The sequence below is a fragment of the Pelobates fuscus genome, chromosome 9 (assembly GCF_036172605.1).
Source record: "Pelobates fuscus isolate aPelFus1 chromosome 9, aPelFus1.pri, whole genome shotgun sequence".
Classification (NCBI taxonomy): domain Eukaryota; kingdom Metazoa; phylum Chordata; class Amphibia; order Anura; family Pelobatidae; genus Pelobates; species Pelobates fuscus.
This window is the reverse complement of record NC_086325.1, coordinates 87,231,282-87,259,059: the sequence shown is the minus strand read 5'-3', so window position 1 is coordinate 87,259,059 and position 27,778 is coordinate 87,231,282. Positions and strand designations below refer to the sequence as shown.

The following is a 27,778-nucleotide window of genomic DNA, read 5'->3' as shown; positions in this document are numbered from 1 at the left end:
CATTTTTGTAAAGATAAGTCACTTGCAGCTCTCTGGCAAATGTGCATACTAATACTAATTTGAATGAGTAAACAAACTATGACAGGTTGGAAAACACACTTTTGTACATTTCCTGTTGAATGTCTCAACACTTCCCCTTGAAATATGAAGCCAATGGGTGGAGCTATGGTGCATTGTTTGCCAAATGTCATCTAACATTCTACCCAGCAGCACACAAGCAAACAATAACATTCCGCTGATCAACTCACCTGTCTAAATAATTCACAATGTTGGAATTTTTATTTTCCCTCATGACCAAGATTTCATTAATAATTAATTCTTTTTTGGGCTGCTGTTGTAGGTTCATTTGTTTTATCGCTACCTAAAAGAAATATTAGAAAAATGGAAAATAATAATTAAATTACTGCCACGTGAGGCCTGTAATTGTCACTGGTGTTAAGGTACTAATGTGTGTATTTGTAATTGTTTTACACATGGAGAGGATAACGCTGTCATCTAAGTCAGTTTTTCTTTAACATCAATCTATTACTTCCACATGAAAACATCTGGCACATACAAAATATCACTGGACAGTATAAAGTAATTAGGAAATGATCAATGTTCAATTAGTCATAACTGGGGCACAAAATAAACATTCCAGATGAAAGCAACAGCCAGTGCTAGTTTTTTTTAGCCTATATACATTTGTATGCGATAGGTTATATATTATGTGTAGTATGAAAGCTAATTTATTTAATAAAGGGGAAACTATTGCTGTGAGGATCAGTGGCATTTTGTTAGCTATTACGGATCTCGTGTTTTTTTCCTTAATATTATTAAAATCTAAGCTTTTGACATAGGAAACAACAGTTTGAAAACACTTTATGACATTTTTTTTTTTTAATAATGTTGGAAGCCTTGTTGTGCTTTTATGTTACAGACAGTATATTTTGAAAGGCCATATTTGTAAAATGTGTTTGCAAAATCCCTTATTTTTAATTATTTATTTTTCAATTCAGTGAGCTGATTTTGTAACTTTTGATTTGCTGGCCAGTTGTATGTAAATCTATATGTATCTGGCAAAACCTGACTTGGTGGGAAAGTTAGTCATAGGGTAATAGTACTGCTTCAACCTACCTCTTGTCCTGTCGCAATATCTATTGCTGTGTACACAGTACCCGATGCCCTACGAGAGAACATAAAAACAGCCTTTAATGTGAGAATGGGAAAAGATAGCACTAAAACAAAGATGTATAGGGCCTGGGTACCCAAAAGGTAGAGGTTTTAAAACTACAGCTTCCATGATGCTTTGTCATGTTAAAGGCATTCTCAAAGCATCGTGGGGGTTGAAGTTCAACAACATCTGGAGATCTACCTTTTGGGCACCCCTGATATAGAGTACCCACAGGCAAACTAAAAAGTATAAGGTTTAAAAGTTAATGAAGGTTACTTGCCTTTTTACCAGAGAGCAAAGGTGAATCCATACAAAAAAAGTACTATTCAAAACATTTCAATTATAAGCAGTGTTATCATAAGCAGATCTAAATAAAACCCAGGAGCAAAGTAACTATTACACTTGGGCCTTCGTTGTCAGAAGAACGTGTTTTTGTCTGAATTACAGCGATTATTCCATTCGTCCAAAACACAAATGAACAAATACAAATTGCAACAAATGAAACAAAGAACGAATTGCTTGTTGGACTAAATTTTGTTTGTGCAATTCATTCTTTTGTTTGTTCATTTTATATCACATGGAGGGAGCTCCTTGTGATATTTAAAAATAGAAGCGTTTTGGAGCTGTGCTCCCCACCACCTCCTAAATCCCCCTTTGCCCCCCACCCCCCACTCTATGGGGATCAATATCAATATGATTGTCATATTAGTATATGGGAGGATAAATCCTTCCTCCTACCCCTAACAACTGTGCAATGAGTAGGGTTATGCCTACTAAGCAGAAAGCAGACCATGGCTGCTCGCTGTTATTTAAAAAAAAAAAAAAAAGACTAGTGGCTGGACAGTTATGTATTTGGATGAAATTAAACTATAACCGTGCCTCAAAGCTTTTTCTTCTAACTTTTATTGAAGTTTAAAATAGCATCTCTTCCTGACTGCTACCCAAAGCAAAGTGCCTTTTAATTTTTTAATAAAATCGTTTGTGTTGCTTCTGAAGACTACTTAAATGTTCTAAGCCCTGATCAAGTGCCAATTTACTTACACTGAAAAAAAATCTTATTTAGCTTTAGCAGATGACAAAACACATAATACTGAGTATTTGTATCATTGAGGTGTGATTTTGCATTTGACCACTGGGGGACACCAAACAATCATTAGCTTTATACTGAATTATAAGTAATATCTAGGAGATATATACGCTGGCATGAATAAAAGATGCTACAAACTGGGCTGATAATCAGTAAGAATACATCTTACAACTGATGTCTAAGTGCTAGAACTACTATTTACCATAAGTAATTTTTTCTGGTTAACACACGTCAGTATGCAAATTTCCAATACAATTATCTGCTATCTGTTCATATAGGTTGCTGAGTGTCTTTATGTCAAACTGAGGTTAAATGCACACACTACGCGTTGCACTTACAGATACAAATCTGCTTCTAACCTAAAGTCTTTTTATTACATTTGTTGGCTAACACATCGGACCACACAATTGCATGTAACTAATAAATATATGACTTGTACATGGAACCAGGCATTTCAGCATGCCAGAGTTAATATCTGGCCTTTGATGTGCAATTGGCTGTACAAACGGGATGTATACAAAACAAGGATAAATTATGGCTATTGCATTGCGATTTTTAATCCTGCATCTCGCCGCTCCATCACAAAGGCTTCAGTTACCATCTCACTTAATTATGCAAGGAACAATGGAACACAAAGGCTTTCATTTAGTTCCAGAGTTCCAAAAATAGTATGAGCGTAGCTATAAAGATCCTACGTTTGCCTATCTCTGTAACTTATTAAAATACAGTCAACCTGTCCAGTGTATTCCCTAAATCCAAATGACAGAAACAGTACTGGGGAGAACATACATCTGCATAAACACAAAAGCATTTTGCTGACCTATAGGATTTATTCATTGAACCAATGATGTTATAGCCCTCAAATGTATTTTTATAAACACAGGGTCGAAAGTCAAAAAACGACCTTAATACCTTTACATCACTTAACAGACATTATAGTGTTTGTACCTGTCTTTGGAAATAGTCCTTTATCTTTGTAAGGCTCCCTGGAGTTCTATATAAGAAATCTCGTAATATTCTTTAATGTCCTTTTTAATGAGGGTCAAGTTATATCTGATGCTTGGTTCCTGACTATTGACCCACCCATATATTTATTTTCCATGCAAATAAAATGTGACTGTCCTTGTAACTGATGCAAAGCCTATATCTTATTTAAACATCAATAGCTGATAGATTCATTCTGTGCCAATAACACATCTATTTCCTGCTCTTCATTTCAAAGAGTAAAAGCCAAGCTATTTTTTCTGTGATGTGTAAATATAATTCTGTGATGTGAAATATAATTTATAAAATTATATTTTTTCAGATTATGATAAATATACCCAGTGGGTTACCTAGCAACCTTTCAAACGGACAAAGAGGTATATGTTTGCCATCGTAAATATTCATGTAGCAATGTCTGTCTCATATGTTTTGCACTTTGCAATTATCTATCTGAATATATACTGCACTAGAGAGGTTGAGAGGTGCCAAAGAGATTCGGATTCAGAAACACCCAGGACAGAATAGAAACATTGCATGTTCACAGTTGTGGCACAATAATAATGGCCACAAATTGATGAAAGAGCTACTGCAGTCTGTGTTTTGTTTTTGAGCAGTCATGGAGGTAGCTGGCTTGATCAACGATAATCCCAATTTCCCAGTTAGAGGAACAAAATCTTCTCAAGTATAATTAAGGATCATCTGCATAGTAGGTTATCAACCTACAATATAAATAATTAGACATATAGCATATTGAATTAATGCATAAAAATATAAACTTTCAATATTATTGAAAGTTGAAAGGTTTGAGAAACACTACGGGCTTCAGTCCAAAGGAAAACTTGATGACCTATACAATGAGAGAAAGATGGCTTTGTCTTATATGTACCATCCTCTCTATCCTTTAGAGTGTGCTGTTGAAGGCATACTCAGAAACAGACAGATCTTCAATACGATACCACCACTCTACCTTAATATTAGAGTGTTTTGCAGCAAAGTTCTATTTCCCAACAACCACACCTGATAGTCAATCTGGGGGCACCACCCCCCTAAGGGGCCCGTTGGAGCATCATACTATTTATGTTTCTTTTCAAAATTAGAGGCTGGTTAGAGAAGTGACTATCTCATGTAAAATTAAAATATAAACAAAAACACTAAGATCCTCCAGCCCCTCCATCAACTGTAGAGCTCCAGAGCTAGAGCACCACATCCAGTTTTCACCTAAAAAGCTAACCCCAGCAGCAACGGTTGTAGAAAATCCTCAGAATTTGCGGTTACTTAAGCGCTCTCTTCTTCAACTAGGAAGTGAACAATATCCATCTGTATTTCACATTCCACCTGTGACTTTTAACGTAAAGCGTGACTTTACCCATAATCACGTATAAAGCAGGGCCCCTGTGTCTACATATACCTACTTGGTGATTCTCATTCACTAATGAGAAGCACTAAGGACTGGGGAGACTGGGGATGTATTTACTTTGGTGGGAGAGTACTCTTTCGAATCATTTAAACTCCTGTACTGCAGGGGGTAAACATGTGCCACTTCATATTTTCTCCCACTTCCTCAAAGAAGTTGTAGACAAAGGGAATTACTTTTGAGGGAAATAGATTTTTACAATTATTGCACCCAAAAAAAATAAATAAATAAATAAATAAATGCATTCAAGCACTTTAAATGTCTGTAGTGTCTCCAAAAACTGTTATTTATATATAAATATTAGAAACCAACTAGTCAGAAAAGCTTCACAAGTCCAGATGTAAAACACATCCACAATCTGAATAATAATAATATATACACAAAGCAATCATCAAGTATCTGTAGATATAACACAACCAAAGTGAGTTGGCCATTTTCTAGGCATTTGTGCATTTTGTGATCTCTATATACAGTATCTCACACAAGTGAGTACGCCCCTCACATTTTTGTACATATTTTATTATATCTTTTCATGTGACAACACTGAAGGAATGACACCCTGCTACAATGTAAAGTAGTGAGTGTACAGCCTGTATAACAGTGTAAATTTGCAGTCCCCTCAAAATAACTAAACAAACAGCCATTAATGTCTAAACCGTTGGCAACAAAAGTAAGCACATCCCTAAGTGGAAATGTCCAAATTGGGCCCAATTAGCCATTTGCCCTCCCCAGTGTCATGCGACTCATTAGTGTTACAAGGTCTCAGGTGTGAATGGGGAGCAGGTGTGTTAAATTTGGTGTTATCGCTCTCACACTCTCTCATACTGGTCACTGGAAGTTTAACATGGCACCTCATGGCAAAAAACTCTGAGGATCTGAAAAAAATTATTGTTGCCTAACATAAAGATGGCCTAGCCCTAGGCTATAAGAAGATTGCCAAGACCCTGAAACTGAGCTGCAGCACCATGGGGCAAGACCATACAGCGGTTTCACAGGACAGGTTGCACTCAGAACAGGCCTCGCCATGGCCGACCAAAGAAGTGCACAGCGTCATATCTAGAGGTAGTCTTTGGGAAATAGGCGTATGAGTGCTGCCAGCATTGCTGCAGAGGTTGAAGAGGTGGAGGGTAAGCCTGTCAGTGCTCAGACCATACGCCGCACACTGCATCAAATTGATCTACATGGCTATCATTCCAGAAGGAAGTCTCTTCTAAAGATGATGCACAAGAAAGCCCGCAAACAGTTTGCTGAAGACAAGCAGACTAAGGACATGGATTACTGGAACCATGTCCTGTGGTCCGATGAGACCAAGATAAACTTATTTGGTTCAGATGGTGTCAAGCGTGTGTACAAAGACAAGTGTGTTTTGCCTACAGTCAAGCATGGTGGTGGGAGTGTCATGGTCTGGGCCTGCATGAGTGCTGCTCGCACTGGGGAGCTACAGTTCATTGAGGTAGCCAATAAATCCAACATGTACTGTGACATACTGAAACAGAGCATGATCCCCTCCCTTTGGAGACTGGGCCGCAGGGCAGTATTCCAACATGATAACGACCCCAAACACACCTCCAAGACGACCACTGCCTTGCTAAAGAAGCTGAAGGTAAAAGTGATGGACTGGCCAAGCATATCTCCAGACCTAAACCCTATTGAGCATCTGTGGGGCATTCTCAAACATAAGGTGGGGGAGCGCAAGGTCTCCAACATCCACCAGCTCCGTGATGTCGTCATGGAGGAGTGGAAGAGGCCTCCAGTGGCAACCTGCGAAGCTCTGGTGAACTCCATGCCCATGAGGGTTAAGGCAGTGCTGGAAAATAATGGTGGCCACACAAAATATTGACACTTTGGGCCCAATTTGGACATTTCTCACTTTTGTTGCCAATGATTTAGACATTAATGGCTGTGTGTTGAGTTATTTTGAGAGGACAGCAAATTTACACTGTTATACAGGCTGTACACTTACTACTTTACAGCCTGTCACTTCCTCCCAGCATCCTGCAGGGAGACAGCGTGTAAGGGAGAGGACGCAGCCACAGCGTGAGGAGAGAGGAGCATGAAGAGCTCGAGCATGAAGAGCTCCAGACCCCTCACTCCGACAGCAGCAGGACTCCTATCCGTGTATGTATAAGTGTATTTATATGCATCTGTGTGTTAATGTGCATGAATATAAGTAAGTATGAATGGCATGTGCATACATCCAAGCAGTCAAACACCAGCACAACATACAAGCACACTCCTGTAATCTAACACAAATATTACATACAAACAAACCCCTGCATTCAAACAAACAAAAAAAATATACAAACACACCCCTTCACTCAAACACAAATACTTCACACAAATGTACATCCACATTTAAAAATGAACATTACATTCAGACATACCCCTGCAATCAAACACAAACATTACATCCAAACACACCCCTGTATTACACAACACAATAAATGTATACAAGCACCCCTTCAAACACCAACACTGTACATTACACTCTACCACCAGTAAATGCAGCAGCGCTGTACAGATATACAACCTAGAAATTTTGACTTGGGGTGCTTTGGAAAAATACTGGAATATTAAGGGCGCCTTGAACCTAAACAGTTGGCAACAACTGCTGTTTATCATCTTTTTACTACAGCATTAAATTCAATGACTAGTAATGCCATGTGACTGTTGGTCCAAGTGCCATTCTGTTCTTAATTTGTCTCTTTTAACAATGCGGGTGACTATTTTATTACCACAAGTGGATCTGGCAATCAGATATGTAAACTTGAGAACCAGCACCAAGCAACCCCTTAACTTTTTCTTTTTTCTGTCACAGAGGTTTGTAGTGTAAGACTGAAGACACGTCTATAATGTAACTAATCATTTAAGGAGAAACAAAGTCTAACAGCACAAGAACAAATTGAGGTGTTGCTGATTGGTGTAGGGGCTTCCACAAGGTTAGACAACCTTCGGCACTCCAGATGTTGTGAACTACATCTCCCATAATGCTCTTACATCTAGAATTCCGAAAGTTGGACTACCACAATCAAAACAAAAAGAAATCTGCCCCCAGATTATTCTGCCTGGGCCACTTATTTTTAACAGCAACATTTAAAGTGCTTTTATACAGCACAAAAATATATAGTTTGGCATAAAGCTGAATTTGCTATATATATATATATATATATATATACACACACAGTATATATAGTCAGAATTTGTTACTAAATGGTTAACCTTGGAGGATTAGATATATCTTTTCACATCACTCACTTTCTTCAGACCGGCTGAGGAAAAGCAGTTGAAAGGCAACTGGAGGCCAATGTTTGTCATCACTTTTTTATTTCATTCCACGCAAGCATGCTGTCGAAAGAAATGTTTTATGTGATACCCACCAGCCTGAAGACATGTAGCCATTGAGCAAATTACCAAATTTCCATCTTAACTGGTCATAATTCAAGGCAAAGTTTGGCCACCTGTCCTTGTATGCTGTTGGCATGACATGTATAACAACTACAAACTGAAAAGCAAGAAGTATATTAAAAAAAACAGGATAGACCAACAATTTACAGATTTTAAGCCAAAATAGCTTAAAGGGACACTCTAGGCACCCAGACCACTTCTGCCCATTGGAGGGGTCTGGGTGCCAACTCCCATCACCCTTAACCCTGCAAGTGTAATTATTGCAGTTTTTATAAACTGCAATAATTACCTTGCAGGGTTAAGTCCTCCTCTCGTGGCTGTCTAGTATAAAACATTCTGGGAAAGAGAATACAGTGGAAGCTAATCTGCACCCCTTGCTGAAACCAAATATGTCATTTTTACTGCATATGCTATGCTAGCAACGTCTACAGATACGGTGATCCATTCAGAGAACTAGAACATGCTTTACATGGTCAAACGATCTTGCACTTGAAACCCTTTGAGTGTGTTGCATTATACAACACGTAAATTGCATTGTAAAAGATGCCATAACTAACTATAATTACGCCAACAATTGTCTCTTAATCATTTGGGGAACTGCAATGCGTTTCCCTCTACACTTTATTCACAGAGTTAATGATGAACAAACAATGTATAGCCAGCAGCAAAGTGTCCCTGTAAATTCTGCTAAAATGCCAACGAGTATGTGATTATAGCCATACCACATGTCAGAAACTAGGGGAGAAATATACAGTGACTGCTTGAGCCAGGTGCCATCAGAAACCGTCGTCATTGACATTACTGAGGTGTGAGCCAAGCAGTCCTCGGGGCTAGCAGATCTGTTGTCAGCCTTTGTTAAAAGTAAAGGATATCAAAGAACGAACACAGAATTTATTTAAAAAGTTTGCCCATTTGCACTGTAAATCTCAGTAAAAGCCAGTGTATTTTTAAACTATGGATTGGCTTGCAATGCAGAACTAGCCCAGCCTCCTCTATCTGTGCAACTCTCACAGAACTTTGGAACCAGCTCTGAAAATGCTAACTTAAATATACATCTTGGAAGGTTCTCAAAACCTCATTACCTGTTCTACTATGCCAAAAACTCTGCATTAGGGACTATATAATAACCAGCTTGTCTACTGTCAGAATATGGCACATTCATAGCTAGTCTGTATTATCTTGCGGTTGGAGTAATATTTTAAGGAATTTAGTATTAAGTAGCAAAATATACCTATAGTAAATTATGAGTACAAATAGAATGTGAGGCATTGTAGTAATATGTCTCTAATTTAATTACTAATGTTATTCCCATAATTGTCCTAAAACCATTTTTTTATTTCAAAAATAGAAAAAGTGAGGTCAGATCTCCAAATAAAAATTAGATGGGACCCACCTCACTGGAATTACCTCTATTGTTAAAATATCATAAATGGTAATAGACTTTATTGAAAACCAAATACACATAACATAAACAAATCCATGTAAAAAAAAAAGGTGTAAACACAACCCACAGTGTATAAGACAAAAAAAACAAAGCAATACACCTTTAAAAACCTGGGGTAGGAATACTGATATGTGTGTATATATGGAGATCAGTATCTGTAGTATATACTATTGGATTAAACCAGAATATGTAGACAGATCTCTCATATATTATATATAGTTAATATACTTAGTCAGACTTTTAATATATATATATGAGAGATCTGTCTACATATTCAGGTTTTATCCAATAGTGTCTTACTTAACTACCCTCTACCTAACTGTAATAAAGGCTGATGCCCTGTTTCTCCTTACATTTCTTTTTAAATATTCTAGTTAGTTAACCATAAAATATAGAGCCAACCCAATTTATTTTTTTCATCGATGCAGCTGAAATATATTTTTTACTTGTGAAAACTGTAAATAGATTTAAGCCCAACGTCACCTTTCGTAACTTTGAGAGGTGACATAATAGGACATGCGCAGTGGCAAACAGGATGTATGCTTCTCTGATGTTCGCTTGCCCACACTTGGTTGATCTTAGCAGACAAACAAGATGGCCACCAGTTAACAAATCCTGAAAAAGTACATAAAGCTGCAAATAATTTTGTAACTGATATATTTAGGTGTGGACGTGACGACAACACTTCTCACCAACATGAATTAACTAAAATAAGTCCGGTAGCTCGCCTGTGACACTAATCCTTGTTGACACTAAGAAATGATAAGTGGGTACAGGCTGAGGAGGTTTGGACTTTATGCTACTGTTTGAAACAAATAGCCCACATGTCATGTGATCCCAATTAACAGGTAGTTCGACACCACAACATTCTTATGCGTGAATTTTTCCCTGCAATAATTTACTAATGTGTGTTGGGAATAAAAGAAGCATCTTTCTTAAAGTGATAGTCGTTCTACATTTTGAGGAACCAAAAACACAAAGCACAGTTATAGATACTGCGGTAAGTGCTAGGGGATATCCATTTCACAATGAACAAAACTGACGTCTTGGTAGCCACTTCTTTATTTCACCTTTTACAGTAACACCTTCTACCTCACCTGACATCTTAATATCCATACTACTAAAGGAATAGCACGCCTCTCCATTTTTATGAATAATTACTGAGCATGATTCTTTAACTATTTAATTACAACTAATGGAATTGTGGTGGAGGTTGTGTTCTCTGTCCTGTGAGTATTGGTGTACTGTGGCATAGTGGCATATGCAGTATGTCAGAGTTCCAAGTTGGTTCATGGTAAGATCGACTCATTGTATCCTTCCAATGTCAATATAATGTGTACCATTAAATTGCGTAGTAATAAAAGTTAGACTTAGTGATGTACTTTGAAAGTACTGAAAAGCTAAGTGTACCATGCACAAAATTATATTTTTTTTAATTTGACATTTATATACATTATATTTAAAATAAAGTTATACAAATATGAAAAGTGTTTGCAATGCGAGTGACACTCACCCTTGCCCAATCTTTTCAAAGCGCGTATATTTCTTTTTAGGATCTCCCACACTAACAATGCTTCCTGCAAAAGAGAGAAGATAAAAGATAAAAGTTTTCTGATTTAATATGATTTACCATTAAATAAAACCCATTGAATCTTCATTTAGATAAAATTAAAAGTATTAAGAAACATATTTATATGGTACACTATTTAAGAGAAAACTAAATATTCCTAGAATATGTAGGCAAAATATACAGAACAAACTGCGGTAGAACACTTACTAAGTTTCTCCAGAATTTCTTCATCGGTCATCTTGGATTTTTTACGTTGTCGGTCAGTATTCCTATACAAAGTGCTAGTGCTAGAGTTTTCTGGCTGGGTAGTCACAGGGGAGGTGGAGGCTTCTTTAGCTGGTGCTGGTACAGCAATTGGTTCAATAACAGACCGAGTGTAGACCTACGACAAACAGATTAAGAGTGTGATCACCATGCATGCTTATGAGTTTCAATTGCCTATTTATGTGGTTCTGCACTTGTTCCTTTCATTGTTTAGGATTTGTTTGTTTTTTTGGCTTACATTTAATAAAACAGTTTTCAACACAACACAAAGATATCCTATTCACTGTTTAATGAATAAACCCCTACCATCCAAAAACAATGAACATGTTTCCAGTTGATCCAGTTCAATAGTGTTTTCTCATTACATACAAGTATTGCAGAAAACAAAGCACTTAAGTATTTTTTTCCATTGCCTCTTTTATAATGTTTGTTAATATAACATTGGTGCTAATTGGCGCTAGTGAAACCATTAACTTCCTTCAGTATAAGATCCTTCACTTAAAAGGTTATCTTTTTTTTTATGTACTCACTGATTTTGTATGCTCGGGACGAGGGGCAATAACAGGCGGGGGTTCATTATCGTCCTCTTCTTCCTCCTCTTCTTCATCTTCCTCCTCTGAGACTGGAGGTGCTAGTGGGGGCTCTGATGCAGTCTTCGCATTCTGGAGTAAAAGACATACAAGGTATCATGTATACTTCAAGGTATCATCTTGTTCTTTTTTGGGCAGACTAGATGGGCCGAATGGTTCTTATCTGCCGTCACATTCTATGTTTCTATGTTTCCCTTATAGCCTGTATATGTTCTCTTCCAGCCGATCACACAGTATATATTTTTTTCTTGTGTTTTTGCCACTTTATTTACTGATCTGTTTATGTTTCCCTCTTCTTAATGTAACCTTAGATAACTACAATGTGTATTTTCTCTGCCATTTGTTCTTCTAGAATTAGAATGTTGCGTTTTTCTAGAATTGTGACTTTATTTAGCAAGGCATAGCAAAGTGAAGATTTTGGGGTGATTTAATTATTCCTGGACGGAACTTAGTAAAGCACAGTAATCTCACGTAGTCTCCAAGTATCGTTAATTTTAAGAATGCTCTCATGTTCAAACTGAAAATGCCAGCATTGGATTGGTTTGTTAAACTATTAATACATCAAATAGTAATAGATCCCACTACCTATAACAGCAGCTTGCTTAGGATGCAACTTTTTTCATGGAATTAACTGAAGAAGATGGAATGTTGATGACATTGCACGGCTACAAACATCACAAACCTCAGAGAGACAGGACAAAATTGTTTCCCCTTACTCTCATTAATAGACAAACGAAGAAAATGGGAAGTCAACCTAAACCATGTAGAGCCTAGCAGAATTAGCACTACTGGTACAGGGAGACTTACCCAGTACCTAATGGAGACTCCAGCAGGCTCCAGGGGCTTGACCCCAGGTTATATACAAAAAGAAAAAATGAAAAACACAGAGAGATACAGCCGCAAAAAGAAGGTGTATCTAGCTGTATAGATCTGGAAAAGATAAAGTAGTCACACAAACATAAAATAATAAAGTATATCTTAATCTCCTTGTGATCAAGAAAAATAAATAGATAGACAACATCTATCCCAGAGCCCTAATATTGGATATGAGTATATGAACAAAATGGAACACCAAAAGTGAGCTTTAATGAGTCAAAGGTGTTCTCTAGCATAACCAATGACTCAATATCAATAGGGGAGGGAATAGATATAGGGATACAATCCCATTGGACTACCACTATGTAAATCCTCAAAGAAATATAAATATATAGTATCAAATATATAAAGTTAGTAGGAGGATGTGGGCGTGTTTACTGTCCGGTCTTCCGGACATCACGAGAATGGTTTGGTGACACCTGTTTGATGTTTAAATAGATAGGATTACTATTACTTTTTTGCTCTACCACTATTTAGCTGGTTAGTAGATGTAGCAAGTGCATTTCTACTTTGTTGCTATTCAGACTGTTACATAGCTGGTTTAGCAACCTTCATGCTACTTTCTTTCTACATTTACATTTCTACTAACCTGTCCTGTCTATAGATATGCCGTGGGCATCCTAAACTCCACGATATCTACATCCTCCTACTAACTTCATATATTTGATACAATATATTTATATTTCTTTGAGGATTTACATAGTGGTAGGAGACAGGGGCTGAGGAGAGGACAGGCGCTGAGGAGAGGACAGGGGCTGAGTAGGGGGCAGGGGCTGAGGAGGGGGCAGGGGCTGACTAAGGGGACAGGGGCTGAGGAGGGGAATAAAAAAAAAACACTAAAGTGTATTTCCCCCCTCCCTGAGTCTTACCTTAAGCCAGGGAGGGGTGGACAGCAGCCAACAGGAGCAGCAACCAGCAGCAGCCAGTGAAGTCGTCCTCTCCTGATGATGTCAGGAGGAGGGGCCGTGACTTCCTCTGCTCTTCTCCCAGACTCCCCAGCGGTCCTGTGAGAAGAGCAGTGGAAGTCACGCCCCCTCCTCCTCCTGACCTCATCAGGAGAGGCTGGCCGACTCCACTGACTGCAGGCTACAGGAAGAGTGAGGTAAGTTGAAAAATCTGACTCCTCAGCCAGAAGCAGGGGATTCAGATTTTTCCTTTTTTTGCTGGGTGTGGGCGGCCCTGGGTTTAGGGCGGCCTGGGGGGCAATTGCCTCCCTGCCCTCCTTCCCAGCCCGCCCCTGGTTTAATCTATATATGTCCACATATTCTGCCTTAAGAGGTACAGATGTATATTTTATTGGTTTTTTTTTTACTGCCAGTCCAAAGTACAAACCTTCTACTGTTTTGGATATACAATAATGCTTCGCAGATCACATATCATTTTTGGGTTGGATATTTTGGTTTTCAACCATTCTATCAACAACATGGAATTATTGCAGACCATATATGAAAACGGAGCCAAGAATATAGACACTAACCAGTGAGTGGGCAGCTATGTAGCCATGTGCACTTTTATCTGCAAAGTAAGAAGAGAAGATATACTAATATTAACTTGAAAACACTAATAAATTACCCAAAACCATCATACATTTAAAATAACTTCTGTATGATCATCAGATTTTTCTTTTATCCTAATATTCCAACTGTGGCAAAATGTGAGTATCCTTTAAAGCATACAGTGTATATACATCCTAAACAATAAATGTGCAAAGGCAGACACTGTGTATGTATCATACTTCACTATACTTATATTCTAATGATGTATCTTTGTTTGCAGGAACTGTCACAAAGACAGTTCTTCCATTGTAAAGAGACATACACACTGAATAATCGCTTCTGGGGGATCCTAAAAAGTTTTTACAGTATGACTTATGACCTTAATTACGATGGTCGGAATGTAATTTGACTGTTAAACTATTTAGTAATGGTATTATTAAAATACTATTAAATGCGTAATAGTATTATTAAAGTCATGCACAAATTACATTACGTCTTGCTATATACATATACACATGCACACACAAAGTATTTTGGGTTAACTAGGAATGCTACCTTACCAATCTTTAGGTTAGCATATATCCTAAAGTAGGATTGGTCAAAGGTAATTCACCAATGAATAGGCTGGCTAAGAATTATGGGAAACGTTCTACAATAGTTCTACATTAGCTGGCATCACTGTTTTGGCCACTTCTTTTTACTGGATTACAGTGTATATTTTCAATCTGCATAGCTTCCCGTAACAGACTGTGACCCTTTGTAGATGTGGACAGGTCCACATACAATGTCTAAGAGCTAGAATGCTATGTATAGGGGCCATGTGATGTTTTGTTTCTATATGAATAAGTAATTAAGTTGGGTAAATAAGGCAGAGAAGTAATGAAAAGCTAAAAATAACAGATGTTCAGTTTTAAACAAAATGATTAGTAGCAGACAATTTACAGATATTATATGGTTTACCTCCAGATGTAAAGCTCATGTACTTCTGGTTGTTGACTGTCTCTTTGGAATCATAGAATTTGAGGACATCTAGTACGGCCTGAGGATTTTTTTTCTGCTCCAGTTTGGTGATATTTGAGGTTTGCAATAGCCTTGCCCATTGCTCTGGAATTCCCTGTTGTGTGAAAAATAAAAAAACAGAAAAGAGAATATAGGTTCCATCCTGTAACAAATGTCTCAATAGTTTACAAAATATGTTAGGAGTATGTTAGGAAAAGGTTGGATCAAGACCTTGATTTGATATGAAGAATTTACGGATGCATTCGTTCTCTATGAAAAACACAGAGCTAAAACCAAGATCCCTTTAAAAAAAATGGGAAATTAAACAAAATAAAAGTCATGATAAAAATAAAACAGGTGCATGGAACATGTCTTGAAATCAACGTTGATCCTTCATGAAATATGAAGAAGGGTTAGCTTTGGTTATGATGACACATGTGCAGACAAAACAAGCCTACTAATTAACATGTGTGCACAACATAGAGTGTGTAGAGGTGTATAAACGTCTGGTTGGACATAACCGTATGCTCAATTCTAGCTGGAATAGAAAGGAGATGAGTAACACGTCTAGTGTTTATTACTCTCTCTCTATAGTGTTAATATCAAGCTTACATTTAAGTTCTTAAGAATAAAAATAGATAGTAAAAAATATCACTAGAATTTTCAGTCTTCCTTTTCCATGTCCTGCTAAAACTATCCCATAAATGTAGTTGAGATTCAGGACAATGTTTGATAAGGATAAGCTTGCAGATGACTGTTTTTTGGGTCGTCATCATTTTTTGTTGTTGTTGTTGTTCTCAAAGAAAAAAGGAGTGTGACCCCATAAAATAAAGGGTGATAAATACAAGTGCCTTTTCATTTACAGCTTTGTCTGGGCCTTTTAGGACCACAAATGCAGTGCAAGCGTTTCTCGTTATGTATACTTCTGCCCACTGCAGTTGGTCTGAGTCAAACAATGTCTATTAGACTGAATCGGAAGAGTTATGAACCAGTAGCCTTGAAAAATGCACACTATGCAGGTGCCTTCACTATTTGTGAAGTTGCTTCTTGTAAAACAATTTGGGAATATTTCCAATCCACTATATCTTGCTGCATAGCTTCAGCTTTTTCATTCTTCTTTTCCATGTATGGACAAAACAAGATCTCAAACAAAATCAAATCCAAATATCCGAACTGAGGAATCCTCCGGTTAATACATATTTTATTTTTCTAAATTATGTACATGGGTTACATATTACTTACAAGGCTGGAAATTGACACTAATTGACATTTTTTTTGTGACAGGTACAATTAGACTTGTGTATGTTCTGGTGTGTATCTTGGTTGCAAGAAATACTAGCTGTGTGCACTAAATATCTTGTTGGGCTTTTTCTTTTTTCTTTTATGAAAATAGACATAAATGGCAACTTTCCCTTATTTGCCAGCATGAGTGACATGGGCCCCTGAAGTTTGGATTCGAATGAAGAAAATAAGAAAATAATAATAATAATGATAAGCCAAGCAACATATATATACAGCACACACATATGAACTTGCAGCGGAAAACACTATGACATCTCAAAGAAGCGCTTTGATGAAAGCTTCTTTTTTGGGGGGCCTTTGTGACGCACCTCTGGGAGTTTCCCTGTGCCCATCTGTGAACCACAGAGATCTGGCTGCAATGGACGTAAATAAAGAAAGAAAAGAAAAGTTAAAACAGGATGTGGGAGAACTTAGAAGGTGGAAGAGGAAATGAAATTGATGGCAGGCGAAAAAAATATTCATGTGGGGGGAAAAAGAAAATTCCCATGTGATGTAGAAGATGAATGATGAATCTGGGGTTGAGAGCTGTGCAGGTTTCAGGAGGACAGATTTTGGAAAAGAAACTGCCATAATATCACTCTGGTGTCATGGGAAATCTTAATTTTGGGAAGACACAATGAAGTATAATTCCTAAGGTCGAAATGTAATTTGACTGTTAAACTATTCAGTGGTTGAATAAAAGTACCTGATGTGTAGAATCGAATAGAATCCAATGTTAAGACTACACAAAGCTCTTTTATTCAGTTAATTTGGTAGGCAATGGCATTATCAACAGAATGAGACCAACACCTCAATTACAGACATTCCTGCTGAGTTAATTTGACTCGTAAGAAATGTGATTATTGCCTCAGCTGGGTATTTCCAAATCATTTTGGCTGTTAGTAGATTTCGCAAGTGCAGACAAGTCATACATTCAATTTGGCAATCAATATCGACCCTTAGTGAATGTACTTCAATGTGTTTTGACCCTGGTCTCGGGTCAAAGATAATGCATTGTTAATTAAGGGTAGTGTCATAATCTGCAGCATGACCTTGAAGTATCACACATCCAGTCTTATCCTATCATCCATACACTAGCAGAACAATATCTAATATTAGATAAGTACCAAGGGAAGTGTAAGTCACAAACATCCACAGTGACAAGTTAGCCATCACTGCATTAGTACCTTTATCTGCAACTATGTTGTCTGCATGTATCCCCATAAACCTCTAGAATCAAGGGTCGGATCAGGTTCTACCTAGCAACCTTTTGTCCCATTCAGACAATCTAAAATTATTAAATTGAAATCAGCAGCATCTTATTAACTTAAAAGCCTTTTCTAAATTGATTGGCCAGAGGACACCATTCACTAGTGCCCTATTCGTTAAATTAATTTTGCAAGGCAATAATCACTCTCCAGAACTCAATTACAAATGACCAAAGTTCTTACTAAAGGTGGACTTCAACTGATAACAGTCTCTGCTGCAGTGAATGTCATATCTCTTTGACGTAACTCAAGTATTTAGCATGAGAGGCATTTGAATCAATTGTTTATAACATTACCTAAATGGTTATGAAGGATCACATCATTAATGTACTAAAGAGATTCTACAACATCGAGGCAAGTCAATTTCTAGTTGGTTGCTGCATTCTATACTTCCATGATTAGCAGGTTAGAAGGATCTTGGAAGTCTTTTATTATGGAATACTGTGCTATTATTTGTTTGTGTCTATAAGGACTACAAATGTATAAATGGGCTACAAGCTAAAATGTGAGTCCATACTTGGATGCTAAAAGCAAGATCTTATTTTCCAAAAACTAAAACTCCAGGTATATCCCGAGCAAAAATCCCAAGAAGTGGAGAATGGGACTATTCCTCAGTTCCGAAGAACACTACAGGTCTTGGTTAGTACAAGCAGAGGTGTTTTTAGCATGCAATGGTCAGTAATGTAACGTGAAGCCAAAAAACAAATAAAATAATAAATAAAATATATCCAACTCAGGAGCCCATGCAGCTTTTTCTCACTCGTGGTTCTAAACTTATTTAGTAGCAAACACAGAACACAGCCAGGGAAGGTGATAACAAGTGGGGGTTACAGGGTTGTAGATGATGTTCATGTCTCCGAGAGGAGCAGACAGCTGTTATGGTAACAGGTGTAATCATTTACATAGATAATAAATGTATCATACAGTGTTACAAATCCCCATGGCTTTTCCAAACTTTCCAGAAAGAGATAAAAGTGAGAGAAAAGGAGAACAACAAAGTGGTCAACATCTGAAAACCGTTTACAGGTAAAATGATCTCCAAAGCAAATTTATCTTATTTGTCCTAATATCTAAAAAATATATAAACCAGAAATAAACAACTGATTACCCCTTCTTTATTTACCAAAGGACTGTGCAAAACAATCGAAAGTCCTCCTGACAATCAGTGGGTTAATTTACCTTAGGTAGATGTCCGAACTAAGCAGTATATAAAGGGACAGGCTTAGTTACAACCAAGGTCTTTGTTTATTTCTGACAGTGTAAAGCCTTACAAAATACCCACAGGTTAGTAAGTTACTGGTATACCTATATTTTGAATAAAAAGGCATTACACACTCTGCAAGGTACAAGGGCCCTTAAAGGAACACTCCAGCTCACCGAAATACCTCCCAACATTAGGAGGAATGAAATTGGGACAGGTGGGCAGGCGTTCACATGGTTTCACCAGTGACGCAACTTGCATTGCTGGCGACAATCTTAATGGCAGTGTCTGCCCACTGTAGGTGCATGTCAGCCTGGCATCAAGCATACCAGCCTGACAAACAGCCTACTGGCTGCTCCCCTACCTTAAAGGACCATAAAGAGAGTGCTGCTAAAGGGCTCTCTGCATGGACCTAGTTTGTTCTCTGATGTCCATGTGTTCATGGACAACAAAGAAGTAAATGAGGAGGTCAGAAAAGGACCCCAAAAGCAAAACAGTTGGCAGCCCTGCATATCCCCTCTAACTTATTTTATGAAGTGCCAGTTTCAAAATAAATCATCACTTTAAACCCACAGCAATAGTTTCAATGCTTCTTTGCAAAAGCATTGTTGGCAGAAGGTGACGATTGACGCACATGTGCCAAGTGTCCCAGTGCTTCTAGAAGCATCTGACTGAATACAATTCATCAATAATGACGACTTCACAGGAAGTGGATCAGAGCAGCAATGAGATTTATTCTGCTGGAATGCATTTGAATTTACTTGAAGTTAACCCTTTCCATACCAAAATGGGGTCCCAGTAATCTCTATACACTTGGAACCCCTTTATTGAAAAAAAATATTGTTTTTTTTACAGGAGTGTTCCTTTAAATTAACCATTATTGTTAGATATATTAAGCTGGCAAGTGGAAATATTATTCTGTGGAACTACAGCTGAATAAACCCAACAGACAAAAATCATTCTATCGTCTCTTAGTTTCGCAAATACAATTTTTGCCAAGAATTGTATATAAATCCTTGCCATCTATTCATGTCAGGATTTCTATGAATGATTCTGTGTTCATGAATACCAAACAGCACATTGCAAGTCGCTTCGAGTATTTTTGGAGGAAATGGTAATTCGCCAAACCAGATCATACAAACATAGGACATATTAATGGCACCTCCTTCTTGCAAACCTTGCTTGGCTATTAAAGGAAGATTATCAAAATACAGAATGACATCTGGAGGATCTGTTTATTAAAACCTCTGCAATGAACATTACATAAGGAGTCATGAAAAAGGGAGAACAAGCTATCCTGGAATGTATCTATCCTTAGGAAAAATTAACAAGGAAAATCGTGGATAACCGCAGGGAATGTTAACTTAACAGCAAACAGACACTTGTGAAATAATGAAATGGTATATTATAACAAAATTCTATAATAAGATATAACAATTGTAAATGGCAGTGTTCTTTTAAGATGAGCCAATAAGAGAGTCAGTGGCTGACAGTGCTGGTCTAACCCACCCTCCAGACTCATCTAATCAATACCTTCCAGGATGACCAAAATTATACACTGGTAAGAGGCGGTCTCTGGTCTGGATACTGAGAAGTGCACCAGTTAATTCCAAATCATTTCTGAAAGAGTTGACATTAAAGAGTTACTCCATGCATCATACCTAATAGAGCCCGCTGCTGTGGTTATGATGTAACGGTTTCCCAGGCACATCAAAAGGAGGAGGAGAGGTCATCAGCGCCGAGGAGCCCGGCGCTGGATTAAGGTAACTGGCTCAAAGGGTTTTAACCCCTTCAGCCCAGGGGGAGAGGGGCTCCGAGGGAAGTGGGGACCTAATAACCCTATAGTGCCAGGAAAACAAGTTTGTTTTCCTGGCACTATAGTGCTCCTTTAAGTAATACACAAGTGCAATTAAAGTTAAGTTAAATTATTCTCCTTTTGTGGAAATTAAAGAGTTAATCAAAGACAGAGCGGTGATATTTTAAATGGGAAATTATTATCATCTGATGGAAGCCATGTGACATAAATATGAACTGCTCAAATCCCAACAACCACAAATTTGGGCGTACTTCGCAGCCTATCACAATTGCTTGTGTAAGCTATAATTTTTTTTTAAGTTCTATTTTTTTTTTTTTTTTACAATAAATAAGACTTCATTATACGCTAGGAAAACAATATTTAACCCTTCATGTACCAAAGCAGTATAAAATTCAATCTAAAGTTAATAAAGTATATTGTCCTTTATTTATCGCTACCACCACATGCTTACTTACATGGATAGCCAACCTAGAAATTGTTATTCAATGTGATTTTATCTGCAGGGCAAACTTTATTTAAACAAAATACTTTCAAAAACAGTAGGAAGACTTTTGGGACAAGGGGAGCGCAAAGTGATGAAAAACACTGAAAGTAAAGAAAAAAAAACACCATGGAAACTAGTGAAAACAGCATGCATATTTGTACCACTTTGAAGAACACAACCCCTTTTAAATATATAACAACCCAAGTGCATGAAAATTATGCAAAAAGTATCCATTTAAAAATCCAACAACATGGGAATACTTGACCCTGGACATCCGCAAACAACATCTAAACATTAAACAAGAACAGTGTAACTTCAAAATTCACTACAAGATCAACAGGTGGTAATACACTAAAGATCAATGTTATTTATGTTTCTTTTTGCTTTGAAGTGTGCAAAATGTTTTCTTCTGTTGCTAGCATAGTGGAGTTATTTGGAATATCTGCTTGTTCTGTTTAATCAATGTATATATTTCTATGGAATTTGTTGATGCAATATAAATAAGTGATAATAAATAAGTGATAATAAAGTCAAGTAAGGTGAGATTGCTTTTCATAAAGAGGATGTCCTGCAGAGAACTATATACCTTTTTAAAAGCTATGCAAACATTTAGCTATTTTACATTTAATAATTTTTATTAATCCCTATCAGCATCTGTAAAACACCTTTTCTGCGATACAGGAGAAAATATGAGTGGACATTTTTAATTTCTCGATATTTTATTCTGCCATACATCGCCATATTTGTTCCTTTATTTTATTTTTTTATTTTCCTTATTTCCCTGGAACAATAAGGATCGGAGGTCGTACCTTTAGGCAATTTTAGCTCAACAAATTGTGTGTTTTCATTTGTCTATCACTATTACTATAGCTATATTGTTTCAACCAGATGCATCACTAGAGGGCGCTGGGAGGGTACGAGCCCCAATTTTTGGCTCTTTGGCCCCCGATGGGACATGGAGAGGGGTGATAGAAAGTGGGGGTACAGTAAATAATAGGTGGGGGAGCAGGTGGGGGTAGAAGGACAGAAGAACAACTTGGGAGATAAGGGTTAAAGGAGGATTGGTGGGAGTAGAGAAATTGGGTGAAAGGAAGTGTGGTGCAAGAGAGAGGGGAGAGAAATAAATGGAGGGAAGGATGAGATACAGCTGTGGATGGAATAAGACATTAGGATAGCCACAAAAAAAAATGTTTTTTAGACTTTTATAGATACTTTTAAGCGACAAGAACACTTAACAGCAATACCCCCTGCATCCACTCAAACACAAACCACAAATATACCCCTGCACACTATAGAAACACCAAACAAATATACCCCTGCACACTATAGAAACACCAAACAAATATACCACTGCACAGCATGTTATAACCCCTTGAATCCCCCCAGACACACCAACCCTACATACCGTGATATTCATATAACACACCTCTAGAAGATTCATACATTTTATAGTCCTGATTATTTTTTTGAACCAAGCAGCATCCCAGGTCTTGATCACACCTAACACATCTTGGGAGACACGACAGGCATCTAAGGCCACTTCATCTCATTTAAATGTTCTGTGTGCCACGACCCTGTCGTTTTAACCCTGCAACTATCTTAAGGTAGTAGGGTTGGCTGTAGAGAGAGCACCACTTTTTTACTCCTTACGGGGGAGGGTGGGGAGAGTGGGCAACCACCTAAACAGAGAGTATACCACTGTAGCGTTAGGAATACATGCTTTTATTCCTAATGCTATAGTGAAGCTTTAATAGTTTAATAATTTTAACTGTATGTATTAAACATGCTCTTCTTGAGTTGAAATAAGTGAATAAGTGTTTAGGAACAGCACCCCTTTTTCTCTTCCTTGTATGATTTACAACAGGAATAAACAGAATATGGCACTTCAGTTGCAGTAGACTGCAATGCACGATGTTCATCCAGCAGATTGGCTGCAGCATGCAATCCAAATCTAAATTCGCAATTTAGTCTAAAATATCCAAGCTATGACTACAGCACAGTTGGACAATTTATTCTATAAACACTTCTACAGACTAATTCTTTCCAATTTGGATTTCAATTTACAATGATTTGTTGTTTAGTGAATAAACCCCATAGCTCTCCATAATTCTTCTGAGTGATCTATTGGCCTCTTTTTTGGGGGGGTTGATGGGAGCAATTTGCATGTAATCTCAGTTAGATTAAAAGTCAATGTTCAGTCTCCTCGCCACTTACTATAGTAAGCGATTCCTCTTGCAGAGACGGAAAATACCTTTTCAATTATAGATATCTGCATTACATCACAGGAAAGCAATCTGTGTTTTTTTAAAAGTGAAACCGTGATAGTAACAGGATTTGTAGGATAAAACTACCAGTTTTAAACACATGTATATTTATGGATTCCATCTGGGCTCAGAGGGCAGGGCGAATGTAGAAGTGATCCTTACAGTAAAGTTTCAGATCATTTTTACATTTAATTGTGCAATTAAACAACAACATGTCATTCTTGTCCATGTGGACACATTAAACTAAAGAACGAAAATAAGCAGAAACCCTGAACAGAATCTATTTAGCTTTTATTTATTATGTTGATGTTTTAATAATCAATGTATGTACTTTGATTAAAAGCATTAATAATGGTTGGACTCTCTGTTGGCAGTAAATCAGTTTGACAATTACAAGACTGCTTGAATAGCAACTGTCACGTCAGAGGGAAATGGATATTTAAAAAGTGAATAGCTAGCTAAAAATAATAATATACTGTATAATATACTGTATAATGTATTATTTTAAATTGCGTCAAATGCAATGGTGCTGGGCAAATGCAGCCTGGCATTTAAAGGGACATGCTATGCAACAAAGCAACTTTAGCTTACTTAATTGATTTTCATGTATCGATCATGCCTCTGCAGTCCCACAAAATTCTCTGCCATTTAGGAATTAAATCTGTTTATGCAGCCCAAGCCACACCTACCCAGGCATACTTCTTAAAGAGAGTATCCCTTTAATGCAAATTTCTAAAGTCCCATGATTCCATGTGCAAGACCTGTGACTTGGTGTTTCCAAAGAGGGAATCATGGGAAAATAATGTGTGGGATGCAAGAATGCTCAGACAACCTACCAGCCAACCAACCAAGTAGATGTGATTATCTGGGTGATACATTTACTTTATTTATTTTAATATGCCTTACATGTTCTAGTTACTGAAGAAAATGAAATGTATGTTATTTATAACTAGCGATGGTGGAACGAAGATCATTTACTTTGTTTGGGAACACCCAGCCCGATCATGTGACCCTTACATGATGTGAAGAGCAATGGAGGTTCTGGCCCTTTACATGACGCGCACATCGCATAATGACGTCAGGCTTTAGAATTTGACACATAGGGACGGACAGCACAAACACTCTCCCGCACTGGATTGGCCAAAGAAAGTGACATTGGAGTGAGTGTGAAGGGAGGGGGTGGTTAAATACAGTTAGTGCAGAATGTTTGTATTGCTCTTTTCCAATATACCAGAGTTTTATTTTATGTTTGTATAATTTTTTACTGATCTGTATTTCAATTTGGCCATATTATTTACATATCAGATTGGGTGAGGTTAGCTGTGATATGCTCTGAAGTCTTTTATACAAATAAAGTGCAGTAAAACACCTTTTTTATGGTATAACAAATGTTCTACACTATCTACTTAGCACTTTATGTTTAGTGTTATACCAGGATTTATGCTGTCTGAAAATCTTGTTAAAACCTGAGACATATTTTTATGTCTGATCTACCTAGTAGTTTGTGAATGCAAAAATTAGCACATATTTTGGACTATATCATCTTAACAGTGCTAGATTAGTTAGCCCTTTTTGTTCCCTGTATTTTGTGTATGAGTGGGAACCCCCTGTGAGAAGCCAGCCCTTAACTGTGTTAAGTATTACATGTCCCACACTACTTTGGTGACCGTGGTTGCAGTGTGTGTATATATATATATTAACCATACAGTGACCTAAGGCAGCTACCTAATGCCCAGGATTTAAACAGAGGATTTATAACCATGCGCTTTCTTAACCCCATTTTCCATTCCTATGTGAAGAATGAGAGATCATGGAATCGTTCTGCTTTACTGTCAACATATACAGAGCTAAAATGAATTTCACTAAAGTAAATTCAAAAATTTAGGCCAAGGCAGCTATTCTGAAAAGATTGAATTTTTACTATTTGACTCTTTTGGCCTTAAATTTGAAATTTGCTTTGAATTCTCACCTTAGAAAATAAACACTGTTGGACCTTTCCCCCAGGATTCCTTTGGATAAACAACCCCCTATAGTTCTTCAAGCTGTGTCCTACATATCTTTACTCTGTTGCGGTGACACTTTCACAGTCTTGTGATAATATAGAAGTAAGATTTGTAATTCACGAATAGATCATTAGAAAATGAACCTACAATTGAAATCCTCAGCACTGTTTGTTATAATAAACATGTTACCAAGTTATAGCTGTGTCCTACTTTCCTGTAACGGCTTCACACACATCAGGTAAGAGGCATCTGGACCATCAGACAGTACAACACCTGCTATCACTTTCCAATTTAACTGGAGAAGCTTTAAGGTCGATACTGAAGAAAACAAATTCTTTTCTGGAACAGTTATCATAGTAGAGTAAGGTACTCACGGTGAACTCCCCCGTGACAGCATCAAAGCCAACGTGTATAGTGTGTTCGAAATCAGAAGGGAGCGAGATCTCTGGACGTTCTTTTTCTTTCTTCTTGTTGGCTGAAAGCAAAATGTTACAATGAATTATCAGCTAGCTGGATAGCTACTGCAACAGTCAAACAATCCTTCTTCAGCTAGCACTGGGCTTCAGGTTTTTTCAATGAGAACTTTCTATTGTACAGAACCCAAATGAATTGTAAATTAAAACCTATCTCAACTGAATGAATGAAAAATGCATGGATTCTGAGAAAAAAATAAATATATATATACACGTATGAAACCAAACATTATTTTTACTAATAGTTCTTACTGTTATAAGTACAAAATCCCCTCTGTGTACAGATTATTTTATTAACCCCTTAAGGACACATGACATGTGTGACATGTCATGATTCCCTTTTATTCAAGAAGTTTGGTCCTTAAGGGGTTAAAGAAGTTCGATACACTTTCCATACCTAAAAGAGTATAAAACTGGTCTTTGAGCTATGTTTTTTTTTTTTTTAACGGGCTGGAGTCACCTTCTACACACATTTTAAACCAGGAACTGGCTGAGATTTAAAAGTCAATATCTGGTCTACCAAAACTTTTAAACAGATCATAGGAATCCCGATTCAGTGTATAGTGCCACAGGGATCCATTTTCCTTAATTTCTTTTAGGCAGGAATGGAAATGTTAATAAATAAAATGACGATTGTGACAGAACTGCATATGTGTGTAAAAATAATCAAAACGGGGTTTGTGGAAGATCGACAGCTGTATAGTTTGCTAGCTTGTTTCCCTTTATCTTCTGAGAAGATGGAAACAAATGAGTGAGTTGTTCAGTTGTCTGCAAACTCCAAGGATCTGAACTCGTATGATGCATGCTGTCCAGAACTTTAATTCCCATGATGCTCTGCCAGCCTTTAGAATGAGAAACCATCATGGAAGATGTGTTCTAAAACCTCCGGGGATCTACTGTTTGGGCACCGCTTCTCTATCACATGCAGTTTTGCAACTGTCAGTGTTGTTTGCTAAAGTGAGAATTTTAAAGTTAATTTAAAATTTAAGAGCGAGTAGCCAAACTAAAAGCATAGCTGACTTAGAAAATGTTTCCAGTTTGGCTAGTCTGACCTTAAATTTGTAATTCACTTTTAATTCACCTTGAATTCTCACCTTAGTGAATAACCCTGTTTGTGGATTGGGGGATCACTATGTTTTACTGCCTTTTGTGGTAAGTGAAATTTTACAGAATGCATTTGGTGTTCAAGCAATGATCTCTGCTCTTACTTGGCTGTCTACGTTATATTAATAAGTTGTATAAATATTGCAGAAACATTTCACAGCACATTGGCTGTAAAATATAATTAACAATATCTTAAAATTGCTTAAGTATTACAAAATTGTAAACAAAACATATGTCCCTTTATGTTCTGATCATCAGTGTAACATATTTTCTGCATGACAATTCCACTTTAAATAGAATTTCATCTAAACTGTCAAATGGATACATATGGAATTCCCCTGAACGTAGATCTGCCTTCTAGCACAGGCTTCCTACCGTTTCCCCCCGAAATAAGACATCCCCCGAAAAACAGCCCTATTGTGTTTTTCGGGGGGGAAATTAATATAAGACCCGGTCTTATTTTGGGGGAAACACAGTATGACCCCTATAGATCGCTACACAGTGCTTTTCTTTGTCCTGCTCTAATTTGGCCACTGACAGAGTTAATTCACTCAGAAAACCCTTCCACATGCTTTTTGATTTTTTTGCAAAGAGCTGAACGA

The 27,778-nt window shown here is 37.4% G+C and overlaps 1 protein-coding gene across 2 annotated transcripts in view; it reads right to left on the bottom strand.

Annotated features, from left to right (window-relative positions):
* PAK3 (p21 (RAC1) activated kinase 3) overlaps positions 1-27,778 on the bottom strand; it is a 215,845-nt gene that overhangs the window by 14,367 nt on the left and 173,700 nt on the right. The window contains exons 3-11 of one of the 2 annotated variants that reach the window (XM_063432150.1): positions 25,974-26,074; positions 16,893-16,937; positions 15,244-15,397; positions 14,265-14,302; positions 11,852-11,983; positions 11,265-11,439; positions 11,001-11,064; positions 1,117-1,165; positions 249-361 (exon numbers count right to left, since the gene is read on the bottom strand). In XM_063432150.1, coding sequence (XP_063288220.1) covers positions 249-361; positions 1,117-1,165; positions 11,001-11,064; positions 11,265-11,439; positions 11,852-11,983; positions 14,265-14,302; positions 15,244-15,397; positions 16,893-16,937; positions 25,974-26,074 — 871 coding nt within the window. The remainder of the gene's footprint in view (positions 1-248; positions 362-1,116; positions 1,166-11,000; positions 11,065-11,264; positions 11,440-11,851; positions 11,984-14,264; positions 14,303-15,243; positions 15,398-16,892; positions 16,938-25,973; positions 26,075-27,778) is intronic. The other variant, XM_063432152.1, reaches the window with a different exon arrangement.